The following is a 17,235-nucleotide window of genomic DNA, read 5'->3' as shown; positions in this document are numbered from 1 at the left end:
CAGAGATCAGATGTCACCACACAAAGAAACAAAAAAGTCATTTCTTACATCACTGGCAATTTGCCTGGATGCTTTGGCAGCTTGAATGGGGATAGCATCACTTCTCAAATCATAGCCTTTCTTTTTTGCTTCTTCCATGGCTTGTTTGTAGAGTTTCTAGATGAAGAATTAAACAGGATTCATGTAAGTTCCACAGCCTACATTCTATGTAAAACAAACTGCTTATAAGTAGAGTAGATTAAAAAAATTGTGTTAAGATTCATTCTAACCTAGCTGTAACTAAATTTCTTAACTTAAAGTCCCAGATCGGTAGCTGATACAAATTCGTATCAAAGGAATATCTTTGCAAAATACATTAGCTAATGATCTTTTTCTTTCAATACTTTAAATAACATAACATTGACTACAATTTTAGAGATAAACTATTCCTCTATACAAGTGGAGTAAAACTTAATTTTTAAAGCCACCTCTTACTGACGTGAATTTATTTGCCTAAACTAACACTGAACACTGGGATCACTGCTCTTAAGAATTGTGCTGGAAATTACCTTTTTGGTATTTCCAACGTTGGAATTAATTTTGTGCCTTCCCAACAGTATGCACACCAGCAGAAATAACTCCCAAAAATTCACTGGAGACACACAACTTCTCATGGAATTTTTTCTCAACAGTGCTCACTATTGTGTGTATGCACTACTGTACAAATATGCAAACAATGTTTTTAAAGTCACAATTTTGAGGATAAATATTGGGGGGTTACTTAAAGAAATTGATGGTATCATCTATATAAGGTTTATCAGAATACTGATGATCCGGCCATGAAACAGCCCAGTTACATTTGGAGAGCTAACACACTCACCACACTGTAGTTTTGCATGTTCTGTTTTGCCAGCGTGATTTCAGGTGTGTCAGGCATTATGTGGATTTGTGTCTTGTCTTTATCCCAGGCCTCAGTATATAAACGCTGCGGGAGAAATAACGTATGTTAAAGGGAAAAAAAAAGTTGACTACTTGGAGATCTCATAAAACTTAAGAAGAATTACAGATCTCTACTCCAAGTCTAAAAAATCCTTATTCCTTATATAGCAATGACATTTTATATTCACTCCTCTAGATACTTAATGTCTAGGTTAAGAATTAGTAACCTAGAAAGAATTCTGTTAAAAAAAATATTTAGAAAAAAGGCAGAGAATGCTAATCAGACACAAAGAGATCTAACCTCTAATGCCTGTTTGAAAGAGGAAATGGTTTTATTGACACAAACAGGATTGAGATCAGGGCCACAGATTCAGAACTCCTCTTACATTTTAAGTGTTACACTGAATTGTTTAAAATATGGATATTTCAAGGTCTGCCCTAAAACAAGTAGTTTATTAATTACTAGACTACTAGATAAACTTAGTCAATTATTAGATTTATTAGACAAATTGCTATAATAAAAATTAGATGAAAGTTAGGTAACACATTACTAGATATAAAGTAGAGTATGTGGAAAGCTTCACAGCTGACAATTCTGATTTAACTTGGTAACTTGGAAGATATTATTAAATTAGCACTTGCTGAAAATAAGTTACCTGTTGATTACCAAGGATGTAACTCACACTTCTAAAGCCTTGCTGTGCTTAAATTTCACACAGCAACCACGCATCTATATTTCTAGTCCTGTCTCCAGGGTTTAGGAGGAGACTGCTGACGTGCTAATCGAATCAAGACTCACCTTATTCATTGTCTCTGCATTCTGCTTGGCTAAGACCATCTCTAGAGAATCAGTGACGCTAGTAAACTTGATTGTGTCCGGAGGCTGACGGTATACTTTATCACTCAAAATCTCTCCCGCCTTCTTGGCTTTTTCAACGTCCAAGGAACCAATTGGGACCCAACCAATGCCCCGCAACCATTCAAGGTCAGACTTGTAGCAATTCTATTAAAAAATACAAAGACAGCTGTCTCATTAGTATTGTCAGTTAAACATTTCATATATACCATGCAAGTAATGCTTACTTTCTGTAAGTTGCCTTCCTCCTAGTTCAATCTGCAAAACAATCTCTGTTAGCAACCTAGATGGTCTTCAATACGTATCATTCACCCAACAACATGTGGGTGAATGAATGGTCAAAGAGTAATGGGATTAAAACAAAACCCTGAAAGGCAGTTTTCCTGTAACATTTGTTCCCAACAAGTAAATGGTCACCTACTAAGAATAGCTGGTATTAATTAATTTAATTTATTAATTCATTCACTCCTAAAAATCTTACGACCTTGCTTGGAACAGCTAAATCAAAACACAATGTGAAAAAACACTACATGAGAGAGACAGTTCAAGCAGCTTCTATAGTTTATATTCCATGGAAATCACATATACTTTAGAAATCCAATGCTTATCACCGAGTACTCACATCACTCTGTAGATCATAGGCCTTCTTGGCATGGATGACATCATTCTGGTCTGGCAGGCAAGTCCATTCATGCAGATAGTGCTTGTAATCAATATCGCTGACCAACCCTTGACATTTCTTGGCCAATACGATTCCCAGCATGTCCACTGGGCTACTGAAGTGTGTCTTTGTCTTCTCAAAAGCTTTCTTGTACTCCCTGTCACTCTGGATCTTGGCTACGTGCATCGACCACACCATCTTTGGATCATCCTCTATGTTACGGGCTCCAATATGGTGGCCAAGCTGCTTGCGATAGCCTTCCTTGTACTTGTACTATAGGCAATAAAATGTTCAGTGAGTTTCAGTTTCATTTTATGTCCAGCTCAGCTGTGTACCTGCAACATCAGGGGTGTGCAGACTGGCAGTACGGAGGACAGCACACCACCTCAAAAGTCCAGTCTGTTGCACAAGAAGACTCTGCCACAAGCCCAGGAGGGACAGTGCTTTGGATTATGTCCATCACCAAGCTCCCACAGTTACTCTCTCCACACCATCTACAAATTCCCTTGCCACACTGCACGCCCATAACATGCAGGAACAGCTACACGTTAGACCCTGCAGAACCAACATGTTTATGGACTAGCTGAAGGGTAATGGCAGGTAAGAGCTGTGTTGCCTCCGTTCAGCTAAGATTGCAAACCCTGGGCTTCAACTGCAGGCACATGGAAACTGTCCAATAGGATGTGCCGCAAAAGGACTCCTGTGTACTTACATCACTTGCAATATCTCTGGAAGCTTTAGCAGACTTGATAGGAATGGCATCTGCCCGCATGTCGTAGCCCTTTTTCTTGTCTTCCTCCATCGCAAGCTTGTACAGTTTCTGAAAGAAAAACAAGCATTCCCCTCAAACAACACTTCTTCCCGGGCCACAGCAGTGTCCAGGGACAGACACTTAACCCCAGCTCAAACACTCACCTCACTGAAGTTCACTTTGTTCTGCTGGGCTAGCAAAATACCAGGTGTATCCGGCATAATGTGAACGCTGGTTTTATCTTTCTCCCAGGCTGATGTGTACGAGCGCTGAAAACATGAGCACAACGTGAAAAAAGATCACGCAAGCACAGGGCAACAAACTCAGACAGAAAACTAGCTCAACGAACTGAAGCAAGGGGGCTCTACTTTGCACTGACTCAGGAACGCCTTTCCTTGACCCAAAACTTTCTAACGCTTCACCCTTTGCTTTTCCATACTGCACCCAATCACTCCTCCAACCACACAAAATAGGAATTGATCTAAAACAAGGAACACAAATCCCTGATGCAAGAGGATGCAATATCCCCTTGCAAAAACCAGGCCCTGGAAGGACAGAGCCCAACGTCCTGCAAAATGCACTCGTTTCCTTCCGGTTGCACACACAAGGAAAGCTCACCTGGTTCATAATTTCAGAGTTGTGCTTTGCCAGAACCATAGGCATCGAGTCAGGAATGCTTGTGAATTTGATGGTGTCTGGGTGTTGCCGATACTTCTTGTCGCTCAGGATGAGGCTCGCCCTCTTATTCTTCTCATCGTCCAGCGAACCACTTGGGGACCAGCCAATGCCCCTCAGCCACAGAAGGTCGGACTTGTACACGTTCTGAAAGGACAGGCAAGGACACAAAGCAGCTCAGCAACCTCCTTACTCCATGCAACCACTCCTCTGACCAAGGGAAGCTCTGCCTACCAAAACACATCCCCCTGGGTCAACCCACCAGACACCACGAGGGGACTCCCATTAAGCTCAGCTCCCGGGATCATCACTCCCCATGCCTACAACAGCACAAGCAGGTGCCAAGCAATCCACAAACCCTCAACAACCACCTCCTTAGTCCCCCTGGGAAAGACCTGCCCCATTTGGCAATCTCATGCTGGCAGAGGCATGGGAGGAGCCTTATGCCTCATCACCTAACGCTCTTCATACCATCCGCCACTGCACACATGGCTTGCCTTTGCCCACTCTTGGTCCTCCAAAGGAAAATATTTCACTCCGTTGCCCTTCCCCTGCCACACAGAACTCTAGCCACCTCCAGCTACCCTCCCCCAAAACGCTCAAGGCAAGACAGGACTCTTCTGTGACCATAAATGATGACCCCACACGAACTTCAGCCCTCTCCGGTCACGACACCAACTCTTAGCAAGACAGTTCGGCCTCAACACAGTCTCAGTCTCACAGAACCAGCCTAGACTTACGCTCCCCACCTGGACCTTCTCCAACAAAGGAACAGAACACAGGACAGGCTTATGCTTTTCACACAGCCAGTAAAGAGTAACTCACATCACTCTGAAGGTCGTACACTTTCCTGGCTTGTACAACATCGTTCTGGTCCGGCAGACAGGTCCACCGATGCAGAGGGTGCTTGTAATCAATGTCGCTGACCAGCTCCTGACATTTCTTGGCCAACACGATTCCCAGCATGTCCACGGGAGTACTGAAGTGTGTCTTTGACTTCTCAAAGTGTTTCTTGTACTCCCTGTCACTCTGGATCTTGGCAACGTGCATTGACCACACCATCTTCGGATCATCCTCTATGTTACGGGCCCCTATGTGGTGCCCAAGCTGCTTGCGATAGCCTTCTTTATACTTGTACTGCAGGGTTAAAGAAGCTCAGTAAGTTTCAGGCCAGCTGTTCTCCCTTCTGACACTATTCTGTAGCAGCGCCTGTGAACAAGCACTTTGCTAATGGAGCCTGGCAAGATCACCACGTGAAGAGGCGTCTAAGCACCGCATATCCCTACTGCGTCCTACACTTCCATCCCACCTCACGTCTGCACTGGGTGGGCCACAGGAGGCACATGGAGGCCCAGACGGCAACTCCAACCAAGCTAGCTCGGGAACCAGGAGTGATGCATGCCAGCAGACGGACAGGGTCTCCACACAACCAAAACATCCCCATGGAGAGGCCAGCTCAGCAGCTGCGATGGAAAACTTGGGGAAAACCACCAGACTGCTCCAGCAGGCAACCTGGGCCTCATCCTGCACAGGCCTGTGTGCACTCACCCACACAGCCCACAGCAGCTGACACACTCCACTGCACCAGGCTCTCCGGCGCAGTGCTCAGGAGTCTTATTCTCCCAGCCCTGTATGTGCCCTCAGCTGCAGACCTACAGCCGCTAAGCTTGGGAAGTGACAAGGGGCAACACGACACTTCTTCAGCAATGTGCTTGTCAAGAGCTTATGGGTGAAAATTAGAGACCAAGAGAACAAAGTATACTTTGTGATTGCTGTCTACTACCAACCACCCGATCAAGGAGAGGAGGTTGAGGAAGAGTTCTTTCTTCAGCTGCAGGAAGCATCACACTCACAGGCCCTGATCCTGATAAGGGACTTCAACCACCAAAACATCTGCTGGAAAAGCAGCACAGTGAACTGCACGCAGTCCAGGAAACTACTGGAGTGCATTGAGAACAAATTCCTAGTACAGGTGATGGAGAGCCTGACCACAGAAGAGGCACAGCTGGACCTGTTGCTCACTAATGAGAAAGAACTTATCAAAAAGTTCAAGATTGGAGGTAGCCTGGGCTGCAGCAATCATGCCCTAGTAGAAGTCTCAGTCTTGAGGGGTACAGGTAAAAAGTAGAGTCAGTACCCTAAACCTCAGAAAAGCAAACATTTGGCTGTTTAGGAAACTGCCCTCAGAGATAAAGGAGTGAAGGAGAGCTGGGAGGTATTTAAAGACATTTTTCATAAGGTGCTAGAGCTCTCCAATCGCACCATGCAGGAAGTCAGGCAGGGGAGGCAGAAGGCCAGCTTGGCTAAGTCAAGACATCTTAGCCAAACTGAAACACATAACAAAACGCATAGGCAGTGGAGGCAGGGATACACATCCTGGGGATATTATAGGGATATTGCCTAGGAGTGCAGGGAGGGGATCAGGAAAGTCAAGGCACAATTGGAGCTGAACTTGGCTAGGGACGTAAAAAATAACAAGAAGGGTAGGGTTTCTTCAGGTATGTAAGACAACAAAGGAAGATAAAAGAAACTGTACCCTCGTGATGAGCAAAACGGGAGACCTGGCTACAACTGACACGGAGAAGGCTGAGGTACTCAACAACTTTTGTTGCCTCCGTCTTCAACAGCAAGTGCTCTAGCCATGCTGCCCGATTCACTGAATCCAAAGTCAGGGACTGGGAGAATGAAGTACTGCCCACCATAGGAGAAGATCAGGTTTGAGACCATCTAAGGAACCTGAATGTGCCCAAGTCCATGGGACCTGATGAGATGCATCCGAGGGTCCTGAAGGAACTGGCAGATGAAGTTGCTAAGCCACTATCCATCATATTTGAAAAGTTGTGGCAGACCAGTGAAGTTCCCAGTTACTGGAAAAGGGGAAACATAACCCCCATTTTTAAAAAGGGAAAAAAGGAAGACCCAGGGAACTACAGGCCAGTCAGTCGCACCGCTGTGCCTGGCAAGATCATGGAGTAGATCCTCCTGAAAACTATGCTAAAGCACATGAAAAACAGAGAGGTGATTGGTGAGAGCCAACATGGCTTCACTAAGGGCAAATTGTACCTGACAAACTTGGTGGCCTTCTACAACAGGGTTACAGCATTGGTGGATAAAGGAAGAGCGACTGACATCATCATATCAGCATTCCATACCGTCCTGCAAAACATCCTTGTATCTAAAATGGAGAGACGTGGATCTGACAGCTGGACCACTCGGTTAATAAGGAATTGGCTGGATGGTCACACTCAAAGAGTTGCGGTCAACAGCTCGATGTACGGGTAGAGACCAGTGATAAGTGCTGTCGCTCAGGGGTCTGTACTGGGACCAGCACTATTTAACATCTTTGTCGAGGACATGGACAGTGGGACTGAGTGCACCCTCAGCAAGTTTGCGGATGACACCAGGCTGAGTGGTGTAGTTGATACTCTATAGAGGGAAGGGATGCCATCCAGAGGGAACTTGACAGGCTAGCAAGGTGGGCCTGTACGAACCTCATGAAGTTCAACAAGGCCAAGTGCAAGGTCCTGCATGTGGGTCAAGGCAATCCCAAACATGGATACAGGCTGGGTGATTGAGAGCAGCCCTGCAGAGAAGGACGTGGGGGTATCGGCAGATGAAAAACGGAGTAAGAGCCGGCAATGAGTGCTTGCAGCCCAGAAAGCCAGCCGTATCCTGGGCTGCATCAAAAGAAGCGTGGCCAGCATGTTGAGAGAGGAGATTCTCCCCCTCTGCTTTGCTCTCTTGAGACCCCAGCTGGAGCACTATGTTGAGCTGCTGGGCCACCAGCATAAGAAAGACAAGGACCTGCTCAAGTGGGTCCAGAGGAGGGCGATGAAGATGACTGGGGGGCTGGAGCACCTCCCCTGTGAGAACAGGCTGAGAGAGTTTGGATTGTTTAGCCTAGAAAAGAAGAGGCTCTGGGGAGACATTATTGGGGCCTTCCAGTACTTAAAGAGGGCCTACAGGAAAGATGGGGAGGGACCTTATCAGGCAGTGTAGCGGTAGGACAAAGAATAATGGTTTTAAACTGAAAGAGGGTAGATTTAGATTATATATTAGGAAGAAATTTTTTATTGTGAGGGTGGTGAGGCACTGGAACAGGTTGCCCAGGTAAGTTGTGGATGGCCCATCCATGGAAGTGTTCAAGGCCAGGATGCACAAGGCTTTGAGCAACGTCTAGCAGAAGGTGTCCCTCCCCATGGCAGGGGAGTCAGAAATAGACGATCTTTTTAAGGTCCCTTCCAACCCAAATCATTCTGTGATTTAAGATGCTATGACTTTTTCCCATGTATCTTTCTGAACTGTCAAGTAAGACTGAGAAGAGCATGCCACAAAGGGCTCCTGTGTACTTACATCACTTGCAATATCTCTGGAAGCTTTAGCAGACTTGATAGGAATGGCATCTGCCCGCATGTCGTAGCCCTTTTTCTTGTCTTCCTCCATCGCAAGCTTGTACAGTTTCTGAAAGAAAAACAAGCATTCCCCTCAAACAACACTTCTTCCCGGGCCACAGCAGTGTCCAGGGACGGACACTTAACCCCAGCTCAAACACCCACCTCACTGAAGTTCACTTTGTTCTGCTGGGCTAGCAAAATACCAGGTGTATCCGGCATAATGTGAACGCTGGTTTTATCTTTCTCCCAGGCTGATGTGTACGAGCGCTGAAAACATGAGCACAACGTGAAAAAAGATCACGCAAGCACAGGGCAACAAACTCAGACAGAAAACTAGCTCAACGAACTGAAGCAAGGGGGCTCTACTTTGCACTGACTCAGGAACGCCTTTCCTTGACCCAAAACTTTCTAACGCTTCACCCTTTGCTTTTCCATACTGCACCCAATCACTCCTCCAACCACATAAAATAGGAATTGATCTAAAACAAGGAACACAAATCCCTGATGCAAGAGGATGCAACATCCCCTTGCAAAAACCAGGCCCTGGAAGGACAGAGCCCAACGTCCTGCAAAATGCACTCGTTTCCTTCCGGTTGCACACACAAGGAAAGCTCACCTGGTTCATAATTTCAGAGTTGTGCTTTGCCAGAACCATAGGCATCGAGTCAGGAATGCTTGTGAATTTGATGGTGTCTGGGTGTTGCCGATACTTCTTGTCACTCAGGATGAGGCTCGCCCTCTTATTCTTCTCATCGTCCAGCGAACCACTTGGGGACCAGCCAATGCCCCTCAGCCACAGAAGGTCGGACTTGTACACGTTCTGAAAGGACAGGCAAGGACACAAAGCAGCTCAGCAACCTCCTTACTCCATGCAACCACTCCTCTGACCAAGGGAAGCTCTGCCTACCAAAACACATCCCCCTGGGTCAACCCACCAGCCACCACGAGGGGACTCCCATTAAGCTCAGCTCCTGGGATCATCACTCCCCATGCCTACAACAGCACAAGCAGGTGCCAAGCAATCCACAAACCCTCAACAACCACCTCCTTAGTCCCCCTGGGAAAGACCTGCCCCATTTGGCAATCTCATGCTGGCAGAGGCATGGGAGGAGCCTTATGCCTCATCACCTAACGCTCTTCATACCATCCGCCACTGCACACATGGCTTGCCTTTGCCCACTCTTGGTCCTCCAAAGGAAAATATTTCACTCCGTTGCCCTTCCCCTGCCACACAGAACTCTAGCCACCTCCAGCAACCCTCCCCCAAAATGCTCAAGGCAAGACAGGACTCTTCTGTGACCATAAATGATGACCCCACACAAACTTCAGCCCTCTCCGGTCACGACACCAACTCTTAGCAAGACAGTTCGGCCTCAACACAGTCTCAGTCTCACAGAACCAGCCTAGACTTACGCTCCCCACCTGGACCTTCTCCAACAAAGGAACAGAACACAGGACAGGCTTATGCTTTTCACACAGCCAGTAAAGAGTAACTCACATCACTCTGAAGGTCGTACACTTTCCTGGCTTGTACAACATCGTTCTGGTCCGGCAGACAGGTCCACCGATGCAGAGGGTGCTTGTAATCAATGTCGCTGACCAGCTCCTGACATTTCTTGGCCAACACGATTCCCAGCATGTCCACGGGAGTACTGAAGTGTGTCTTTGACTTCTCAAAAGCTTTCTTGTACTCCCTGTCACTCTGCATCTTGGCGACGTGCATCGACCACACCATCTTCGGATCATCCTCTATGTTACGGGCCCCTATGTGGTGCCCAAGCTGCTTGCGATAGCCTTCTTTATACTTGTACTGCAGGGTTAAAGAAGCTCAGTAAGTTTCAGGCCAGCTGTTCTCCCTTCTGACACTATTCTGTAGCAGCGCCTGTGAACAAGCACTTTGCTAATGGAGCCTGGCAAGATCACCACGTGAAGAGGCGTCTAAGCACCGCATATCCCTACTGCGTCCTACACTTCCATCCCCACCCCATGCCTGCACTGGGCCACAGGAGGCACATGGAGGCCCAGACGGCAACTCCAACCAAGCTAGCTCGGGAACCAGGAGTGATGCATGCCAGCAGACAGACAGGGTCTCCACACAACCAAAACATCCCCATGGAGAGGCCAGCTCAGCAGCTGCGATGCAAAACTTGGGGAAAACCACCAGACTGCTCCAGCAGGCAACCTGGGCCTCATCCTGCACAGGCCTGTGTGCACTCACCCACACAGCCCACAGCAGCTGACACACTCCACTGTACGAGGCTCTCCGGCACAGTGCTCTGGAGTCTTATTCTCCCAGCCCTGTGTGTGCCCTCAGCTGCAGACCTACAGCCACTAAGCTTGGGAAGTGACAAGGGGCAACACGCCACCCTTTGCCCCGCCTCTTACTGAAATGTCAAGTAAGACTGAGGAGAGATTGAACTCATCTCCTTACAGTAAGGGAACAAACCTGAACTACAGAGCCTCGCATGAGAGAGTAAATTCAGCTCCTGCAGAGCTAAGCCCTAAAATGATACTCTGGGGCACAGTAATGACCGGCCTACAGTGACTGCACCTGCCCCCAGTTCAGACAGAAACGATAAATGCCCCGGTCATAACACCAAACTTGGATTGCGTTTCCTTTCCTAATGTCCAGCTCAGCCATGTACCTGCAACATCAGGGGTGTGCAGACTGGCAGTACGGAGGACAGCACACCACCTCAAAAGTCCAGTCTGTTGCATGAGGAGATGCTGCTGTAGTGGTACATTCATTCCCCCTCTCCCCTGGGCCGCTCTGCAATCTCAGAAATTCCAGCTAGGCCCTGGCCTTTGTGTAAAGAGTTGGATGGTTAAGCATCCCTTGATCATACCAGAAACTCTTGCATGGCTAAGGCAGGGAACAGCAGTGATTGTATCAGGCACTCCTGTTACCTGACCATGGCAGGTAATGAGAGCAAGAAGAATGGGATGATACATCATTCCCTGACAGCCCTGGAGCACTCCTTATCAGGATCGTAACCCAAGTGGAACGACACCATGGTTACAGAAATTCCATCATTTTACTAATGACTAAAGCAAATCATCTTGCGAACCTATAAACAGCCATCCCAAGTAAGGCCCTTTGAGCAATCCTGGAGCGCAGCAGGCTGTGACCAGCATGTTCCTCTGAGTGGGATGCCTCTCAGAGTTTGTGAACTCTCCAGTTTGCAAAATTCAGAGGACCACCACTGAAAGCTGACGACGGGACCTGGGCTAAAATCCTCTCCTCCTCGAGGCTCAACTCTCTTCTGCGTTGAGAAATGCTGAGACATTTCAAGTGAGTGTTTTCACTAAACTCGAGAAGAATTTTTAACAGGTATAGCTTTGTATATATCTATATCTTTATGTCTGTGTGCGTGTGTGTGTGAATCAATCTATAATCAAGCTATTGTTGTGATTAGCTCGCTTTCTAAATCTTAAACTAACCCATGATTAAGTGCTGCTAAAATCTTGATTTACCTCAAACCGTAAATGAACCTCAAACTGTTGCTAGATACACATAATCCTTTAGATAAAACCTGGTGACCAAGTCTGGGACTAGGATTGGACCTAGCCACACCTAGACTCCTCTCTGAGAAGGAGTTTAGATAGCAAGGGGGTCTACTCTGAACCTCATAACTCAACAGGAGGATTTCTTTGTTCCTTGTACCCTCTCTTTTCCTTTAGACATAAACTGTTGACCAAGTCTGAGACTAAGTCTGGATTCAGCCACACCTAAACTCCTCTTTGAGAAGTTTAGAAAGCAAGGGAATCCATTCTGAACCTCATGACTCAATGGGAAGGTCTTCCCTACTCTTTACCCCTTTTGTTTCTCTGCTCACTCTCTCTCTGTAGAAATCATTCCGATTCAATTTTAATTTCATTTTCCTTTATATGTTTTAGTGAGTAACAGAGTGGACCTTGCCATCGAATTCTGTTAAGTCACGTGTTTATAAACTGCTATTAAAATTGCTTTTGCCAATACCCTTGACAGTGATTCTTTAAGTGGCCTAAACAACTCATTCGTGACAGCTGCCACAAGCCGGAAGGGATGCTTCTTTGTATTATGTCCACCACCCAGCTCCCACAGTTACTCTCTCCACACCATCTACAAATTCCTTCACAACACTGCACACCCATAACATGCAGGGGCAGCTACAGGTTAGACCCTCCAGAATCAACATGTTTGCGGCCTAGCTGAATGGTAATGACAGGTAAGAGCTGTGTTGCCTCCTCTATTGGGTTTGCATGGCAAGGTTTTGGTAGCGGGGGGGCTACAGGGGTGGCTTCTGTGAGAAGCTGCTAGAAGCTTCCCCTATGTCCGATAGAGCTAATGCCGTCCAACTCTGACAGACGCGCCAGTGGCCAAGGCCGAGCCCATCAGTGATGGTGGTAGCACCTCTGAGATAACATATTTAAGAAAGGGGAAAAACAACTGCGCAATGGCAGCCAGAGAAGAGAGGAGTGAGAATATGTGAGCAAAACAGCTCTGCAGACACCAAGGTCAGTGTCAAGGGGGAGGAGGTGCTCCAGGCACCGGAGCAGAGATTCCCTGGCAGCCCCTGGTGAAGACCATGGTGAGGCAGGCTGTGCCCCTGCAGCCCATGGAGGTCCACGGTGGAGCAGATATCCACCTGCAGCCCGTGGAGGACACCACCCCGAAGCATGTGGATGCCCGAAGGAGGCTGTGAGCCCATGGGAAGCCCATGCTGGAGCAGGCTCCTGGCAGGACCTGTGGACCCATGGGGAGAGGAGCCCACGCTGGCAGGACTTGTGACCTTGCGGGGGACCCACGCTGGAGCAGTCTGTCCCGAAGGACTGCACCCCGTGGAATGGACCCAAGCTGGAGCAGTTCATGAAGAACCATAGCCCATGGGAGGGACCCCATGCTGGAGCGGGAGAAGAGTGTGAGGAGGAAACAGCGGCAAAAACGTGTGATGAACTGACTGCAACCCCCACTCCTGGTCCCCCTGTGCCGCTTGGGGGAAGAAGGTAGAGAAATCAGGAGTGAAGTTGAGCCCGGAAAGAAGGGAGAGGTGGGGGAAAGGTGTTTTTAAGATTTGTTTTTATTATTCATTAGCCTACTCTGATTTTGATTGGTAATAGAGTAAACTAGTTTCCCCAAGTCGGGTCTCTTCCGCCTGTGATGGTAATGGTGAGGGATCTCTCTGTCCTTACCTTGACCCATGAGACTTTCATTATATTTTATCTCCCCTGTCCAGCTGAGGAAGAGGAGTGATAGAGCGGCTTTGGTGGGCACCTGGCATCCATCCAGGGTCAACCCACCCCACCTCCGTTCAGCTAAGATTGCAAACCCTGGGCTTCAACTGCAAGCACATGGAAACTCTCCGATAGGATGTGCCGCAAAAGGGCTCCTGTGTACTTACATCACTTGCAATATCTCTGGAAGCTTTAGCAGACTTGATAGGAATGGCATCTGCCCGCATGTCGTAGCCCTTTTTCTTGTCTTCCTCCATCGCAAGCTTGTACAGTTTCTGAAAGAAAAACAAGCATTCCCCTCAAACAACACTTCTTCCCGGGCCACAGCAGTGTCCAGGGACAGACACTTAACCCCAGCTCAAACACTCACCTCACTGAAGTTCACTTTGTTCTGCTGGGCTAGCAAAATACCAGGTGTATCCGGCATAATGTGAACGCTGGTTTTATCTTTCTCCCAGGCTGATGTGTACGAGCGCTGAAAACATGAGCACAACGTGAAAAAAGATCACGCAAGCACAGGGCAACAAACTCAGACAGAAAACTAGCTCAACGAACTGAAGCAAGGGGGCTCTACTTTGCACTGACTCAGGAACGCCTTTCCTTGACCCAAAACTTTCTAACGCTTCACCCTTTGCTTTTCCATACTGCACCCAATCACTCCTCCAACCACACAAAATAGGAATTGATCTAAAACAAGGAACACAAATCCCTGATGCAAGAGGATGCAACATCCCCTTGCAAAAAACAGGCCCTGGAAGGACAGAGCCCAACGTCCTGCAAAATGCACTCGTTTCCTTCCGGTTGCACACACAAGGAAAGCTCACCTGGTTCATAATTTCAGAGTTGTGCTTTGCCAGAACCATAGGCATCGAGTCAGGAATGCTTGTGAATTTGATGGTGTCTGGGTGTTGCCGATACTTCTTGTCGCTCAGGATGAGGCTCGCCCTCTTATTCTTCTCATCGTCCAGCGAACCACTTGGGGACCAGCCAATGCCCCTCAGCCACAGAAGGTCGGACTTGTACACGTTCTGAAAGGACAGGCAAGGACACAAAGCAGCTCAGCAACCTCCTTACTCCATGCAACCACTCCTCTGACCAAGGGAAGCTCTGCCTACCAAAACACATCCCCCTGGGTCAACCCACCAGCCACCACGAGGGGACTCCCATTAAGCTCAGCTCCTGGGATCATCACTCCCCACGCCTACAACAGCACAAGCAGGTGCCAAGCAATCCACAAACCCTCAACAACCACCTCCTTAGTCCCCCTGGGAAAGACCTGCCCCATTTGGCAATCTCATGCTGGCAGAGGCATGGGAGGAGCCTTATGCCTCATCACCTAACGCTCTTCATACCATCCGCCACTGCACACATGGCTTGCCTTTGCCCACTCTTGGTCCTCCAAAGGAAAATATTTCACTCCGTTGCCCTTCCCCTGCCACACAGAACTCTAGCCACCTCCAGCAACCCTCCCCCAAAACGCTCAAGGCAAGACAGGACTCTTCTGTGACCATAAATGATGACCCCACACGAACTTCAGCCCTCTCCGGTCACGACACCAACTCTTAGCAAGACAGTTCGGCCTCAACACAGTCTCAGTCTCACAGAACCAGCCTAGACTTACGCTCCCCACCTGGACCTTCTCCAACAAAGGAACAGAACACAGGACAGGCTTATGCTTTTCACACAGCCAGTAAAGAGTAACTCACATCACTCTGAAGGTCGTACACTTTCCTGGCTTGTACAACATCGTTCTGGTCCGGCAGACAGGTCCACCGATGCAGAGGGTGCTTGTAATCAATGTCGCTGACCAGCTCCTGACATTTCTTGGCCAACACGATTCCCAGCATGTCCACGGGAGTACTGAAGTGTGTCTTTGACTTCTCAAAAGCTTTCTTGTACTCCCTGTCACTCTGCATCTTGGCGACGTGCATCGACCACACCATCTTCGGATCATCCTCTATGTTACGGGCCCCTATGTGGTGCCCAAGCTGCTTGCGATAGCCTTCTTTATACTTGTACTGTAGGGTTAAAGAAGCTCAGTAAGTTTCAGGCCAGCTGTTCTCCCTTCTGACACTATTCTGTAGCAGCGCCTGTGAACAAGCACTTTGCTAATGGAGCCTGGCAAGATCACCACGTGAAGAGGCGTCTAAGCACAGCATATCCCTACTGCGTCCTACACTTCCATCCCCACCCCATGCCTGCACTGGGCCACAGGAGGCACATGGAGGCCTATGGAATTATTTCTGGAGGTGACTTAGAAATTATATTTATATTCACATTTTAAGGAAAGGTGCAGCATGGAAGAAACTTTCAGGGTTGACTATGGCAGTTATGCAAGGGTTCCATTTCACAGAAGATCCCTAGGTAATCTTAGATGTTGGCAACACCAGGGGAACTTGGTGTCCTGACTAAGAGAAACTGTACAGAGGGTGGAGCAGAGTGGAGACACTGCGGCCAGGCTCTGTGATAAGACGGGAACTGGAAGGTACTATGGAACAATGAGATGGAGACTCACCCTGCTAATTAGGATATGTACCTGGTCAAAGACAATGCTACTGTACTAGTATATAATAAGCTATTTAGTGTGTGTAATGGTGTGTAGTGAAGTATTTTGGAATTTGATAAATATGCCTGGGAATGGGCCCACAGTCTGTCACTTTTTTGACAAAATACTATCCTTGGTTGAACTTTGCTCATTATAATCTCATTATAATACCAAAACACACCTCCATCCCAAAAGCTACCCTCTTCCAAGGTGCGACCACCCCTCACTGAGCTTGCACTCTGAATTTTTCTTAGTCTATACCTTTAAAAGCAAAGCGAGAAACTTTTTCACCAATTACAACAAAGATATGTATGAGTAGAGTTACTCAAGCTCCACCTGTAAGGTAAAAATAGTATAAAATGGCTTAAGAGAGGAGGGACGTTGGGGGAAGATACCATTGCAGACCTGCTCTGACCTCTGGGATCAGTCGAAGGGCTAAGACCCTCTTCCCCCCAATAAGGATGACTTTGGGTAAGATTCAAACACTTGGTTATACCAAGTGCTTCCCCGGGAGACTTAGAAATCTCTATAGAGTTGTTTTGTAATTTAACACGTTTGTGGCCAGCCTATATTACTTATTTTTGGTATGTGCACATGCTTTGTGGGCAGTAGTTGTGTCAGCGACAATCAAAAAAACTTGTGCATCTGTTGCTTTAATAAACTACACTAGTCATTAATCTAGCCATGAAAGTTCTCATTCAATGCGATCAGGTTCCTTAAGGGTGGCCGTGTTAGTTCATGCAACATCACTAGACTGAAAGTGTATGGTGTTACAAGTGCATCTGTAATCGCGACAGTTAAATACATATATTGAACGTGACCGGACTTGTAACACAGAAAATTGGGCATCACTCAGAATCTAAGCCTAGCTGCCCCCAGCCCCTCTGGTATCTGAGGACAAGCTGGAAGGCAAGGGGGTTTATTTTCTGCCAAATTACTCTGCCCTTTAATGCGACAAGGCCCGGACGGCAACTCCAACCAAGCTAGCTTGGGAACCAGGAGTGATGCATGCCAGCAGACAGACAGGGTCTCCACACAACCAAAACATCCCCATGGAGAGGCCAGCTCAGCAGCTGCGATGCAAAACTTGGGGAAAACCACCAGACTGCTCCAGCAGGCAACCTGGGCCTCATCCTGCACAGGCCTGTGTGCACTCACCCACACAGCCCACAGCAGCTGACACACTCCACTGCACCAGGCTCTCCGGCGCAGTGCTCAGGA

General features: G+C 47.7%; 1 protein-coding gene across 1 annotated transcript in view; it reads right to left on the bottom strand.

The window, feature by feature from the left end:
• NEB (nebulin) overlaps positions 1-17,235 on the bottom strand; it is a 131,956-nt gene that overhangs the window by 72,735 nt on the left and 41,986 nt on the right. Inside the window, exons 42-57 of the mRNA XM_059820707.1 lie at positions 15,176-15,487; positions 14,294-14,497; positions 13,840-13,944; positions 13,637-13,744; positions 9,754-10,065; positions 8,872-9,075; positions 8,418-8,522; positions 8,215-8,322; positions 4,687-4,998; positions 3,805-4,008; positions 3,351-3,455; positions 3,148-3,255; positions 2,397-2,708; positions 1,718-1,921; positions 860-964; positions 49-156 (exon numbers count right to left, since the gene is read on the bottom strand). Coding sequence (XP_059676690.1) covers positions 49-156; positions 860-964; positions 1,718-1,921; positions 2,397-2,708; positions 3,148-3,255; positions 3,351-3,455; positions 3,805-4,008; positions 4,687-4,998; positions 8,215-8,322; positions 8,418-8,522; positions 8,872-9,075; positions 9,754-10,065; positions 13,637-13,744; positions 13,840-13,944; positions 14,294-14,497; positions 15,176-15,487 — 2,916 coding nt within the window. The remainder of the gene's footprint in view (positions 1-48; positions 157-859; positions 965-1,717; positions 1,922-2,396; positions 2,709-3,147; positions 3,256-3,350; positions 3,456-3,804; positions 4,009-4,686; positions 4,999-8,214; positions 8,323-8,417; positions 8,523-8,871; positions 9,076-9,753; positions 10,066-13,636; positions 13,745-13,839; positions 13,945-14,293; positions 14,498-15,175; positions 15,488-17,235) is intronic.

Source organism: Gavia stellata, chromosome 8 (genome assembly GCF_030936135.1).
Source record: "Gavia stellata isolate bGavSte3 chromosome 8, bGavSte3.hap2, whole genome shotgun sequence".
NCBI lineage: Eukaryota > Metazoa > Chordata > Aves > Gaviiformes > Gaviidae > Gavia > Gavia stellata.
The sequence above is the reverse complement of the archived record's forward strand: the minus strand, read 5'-3'. Positions and strand labels throughout refer to the sequence as shown.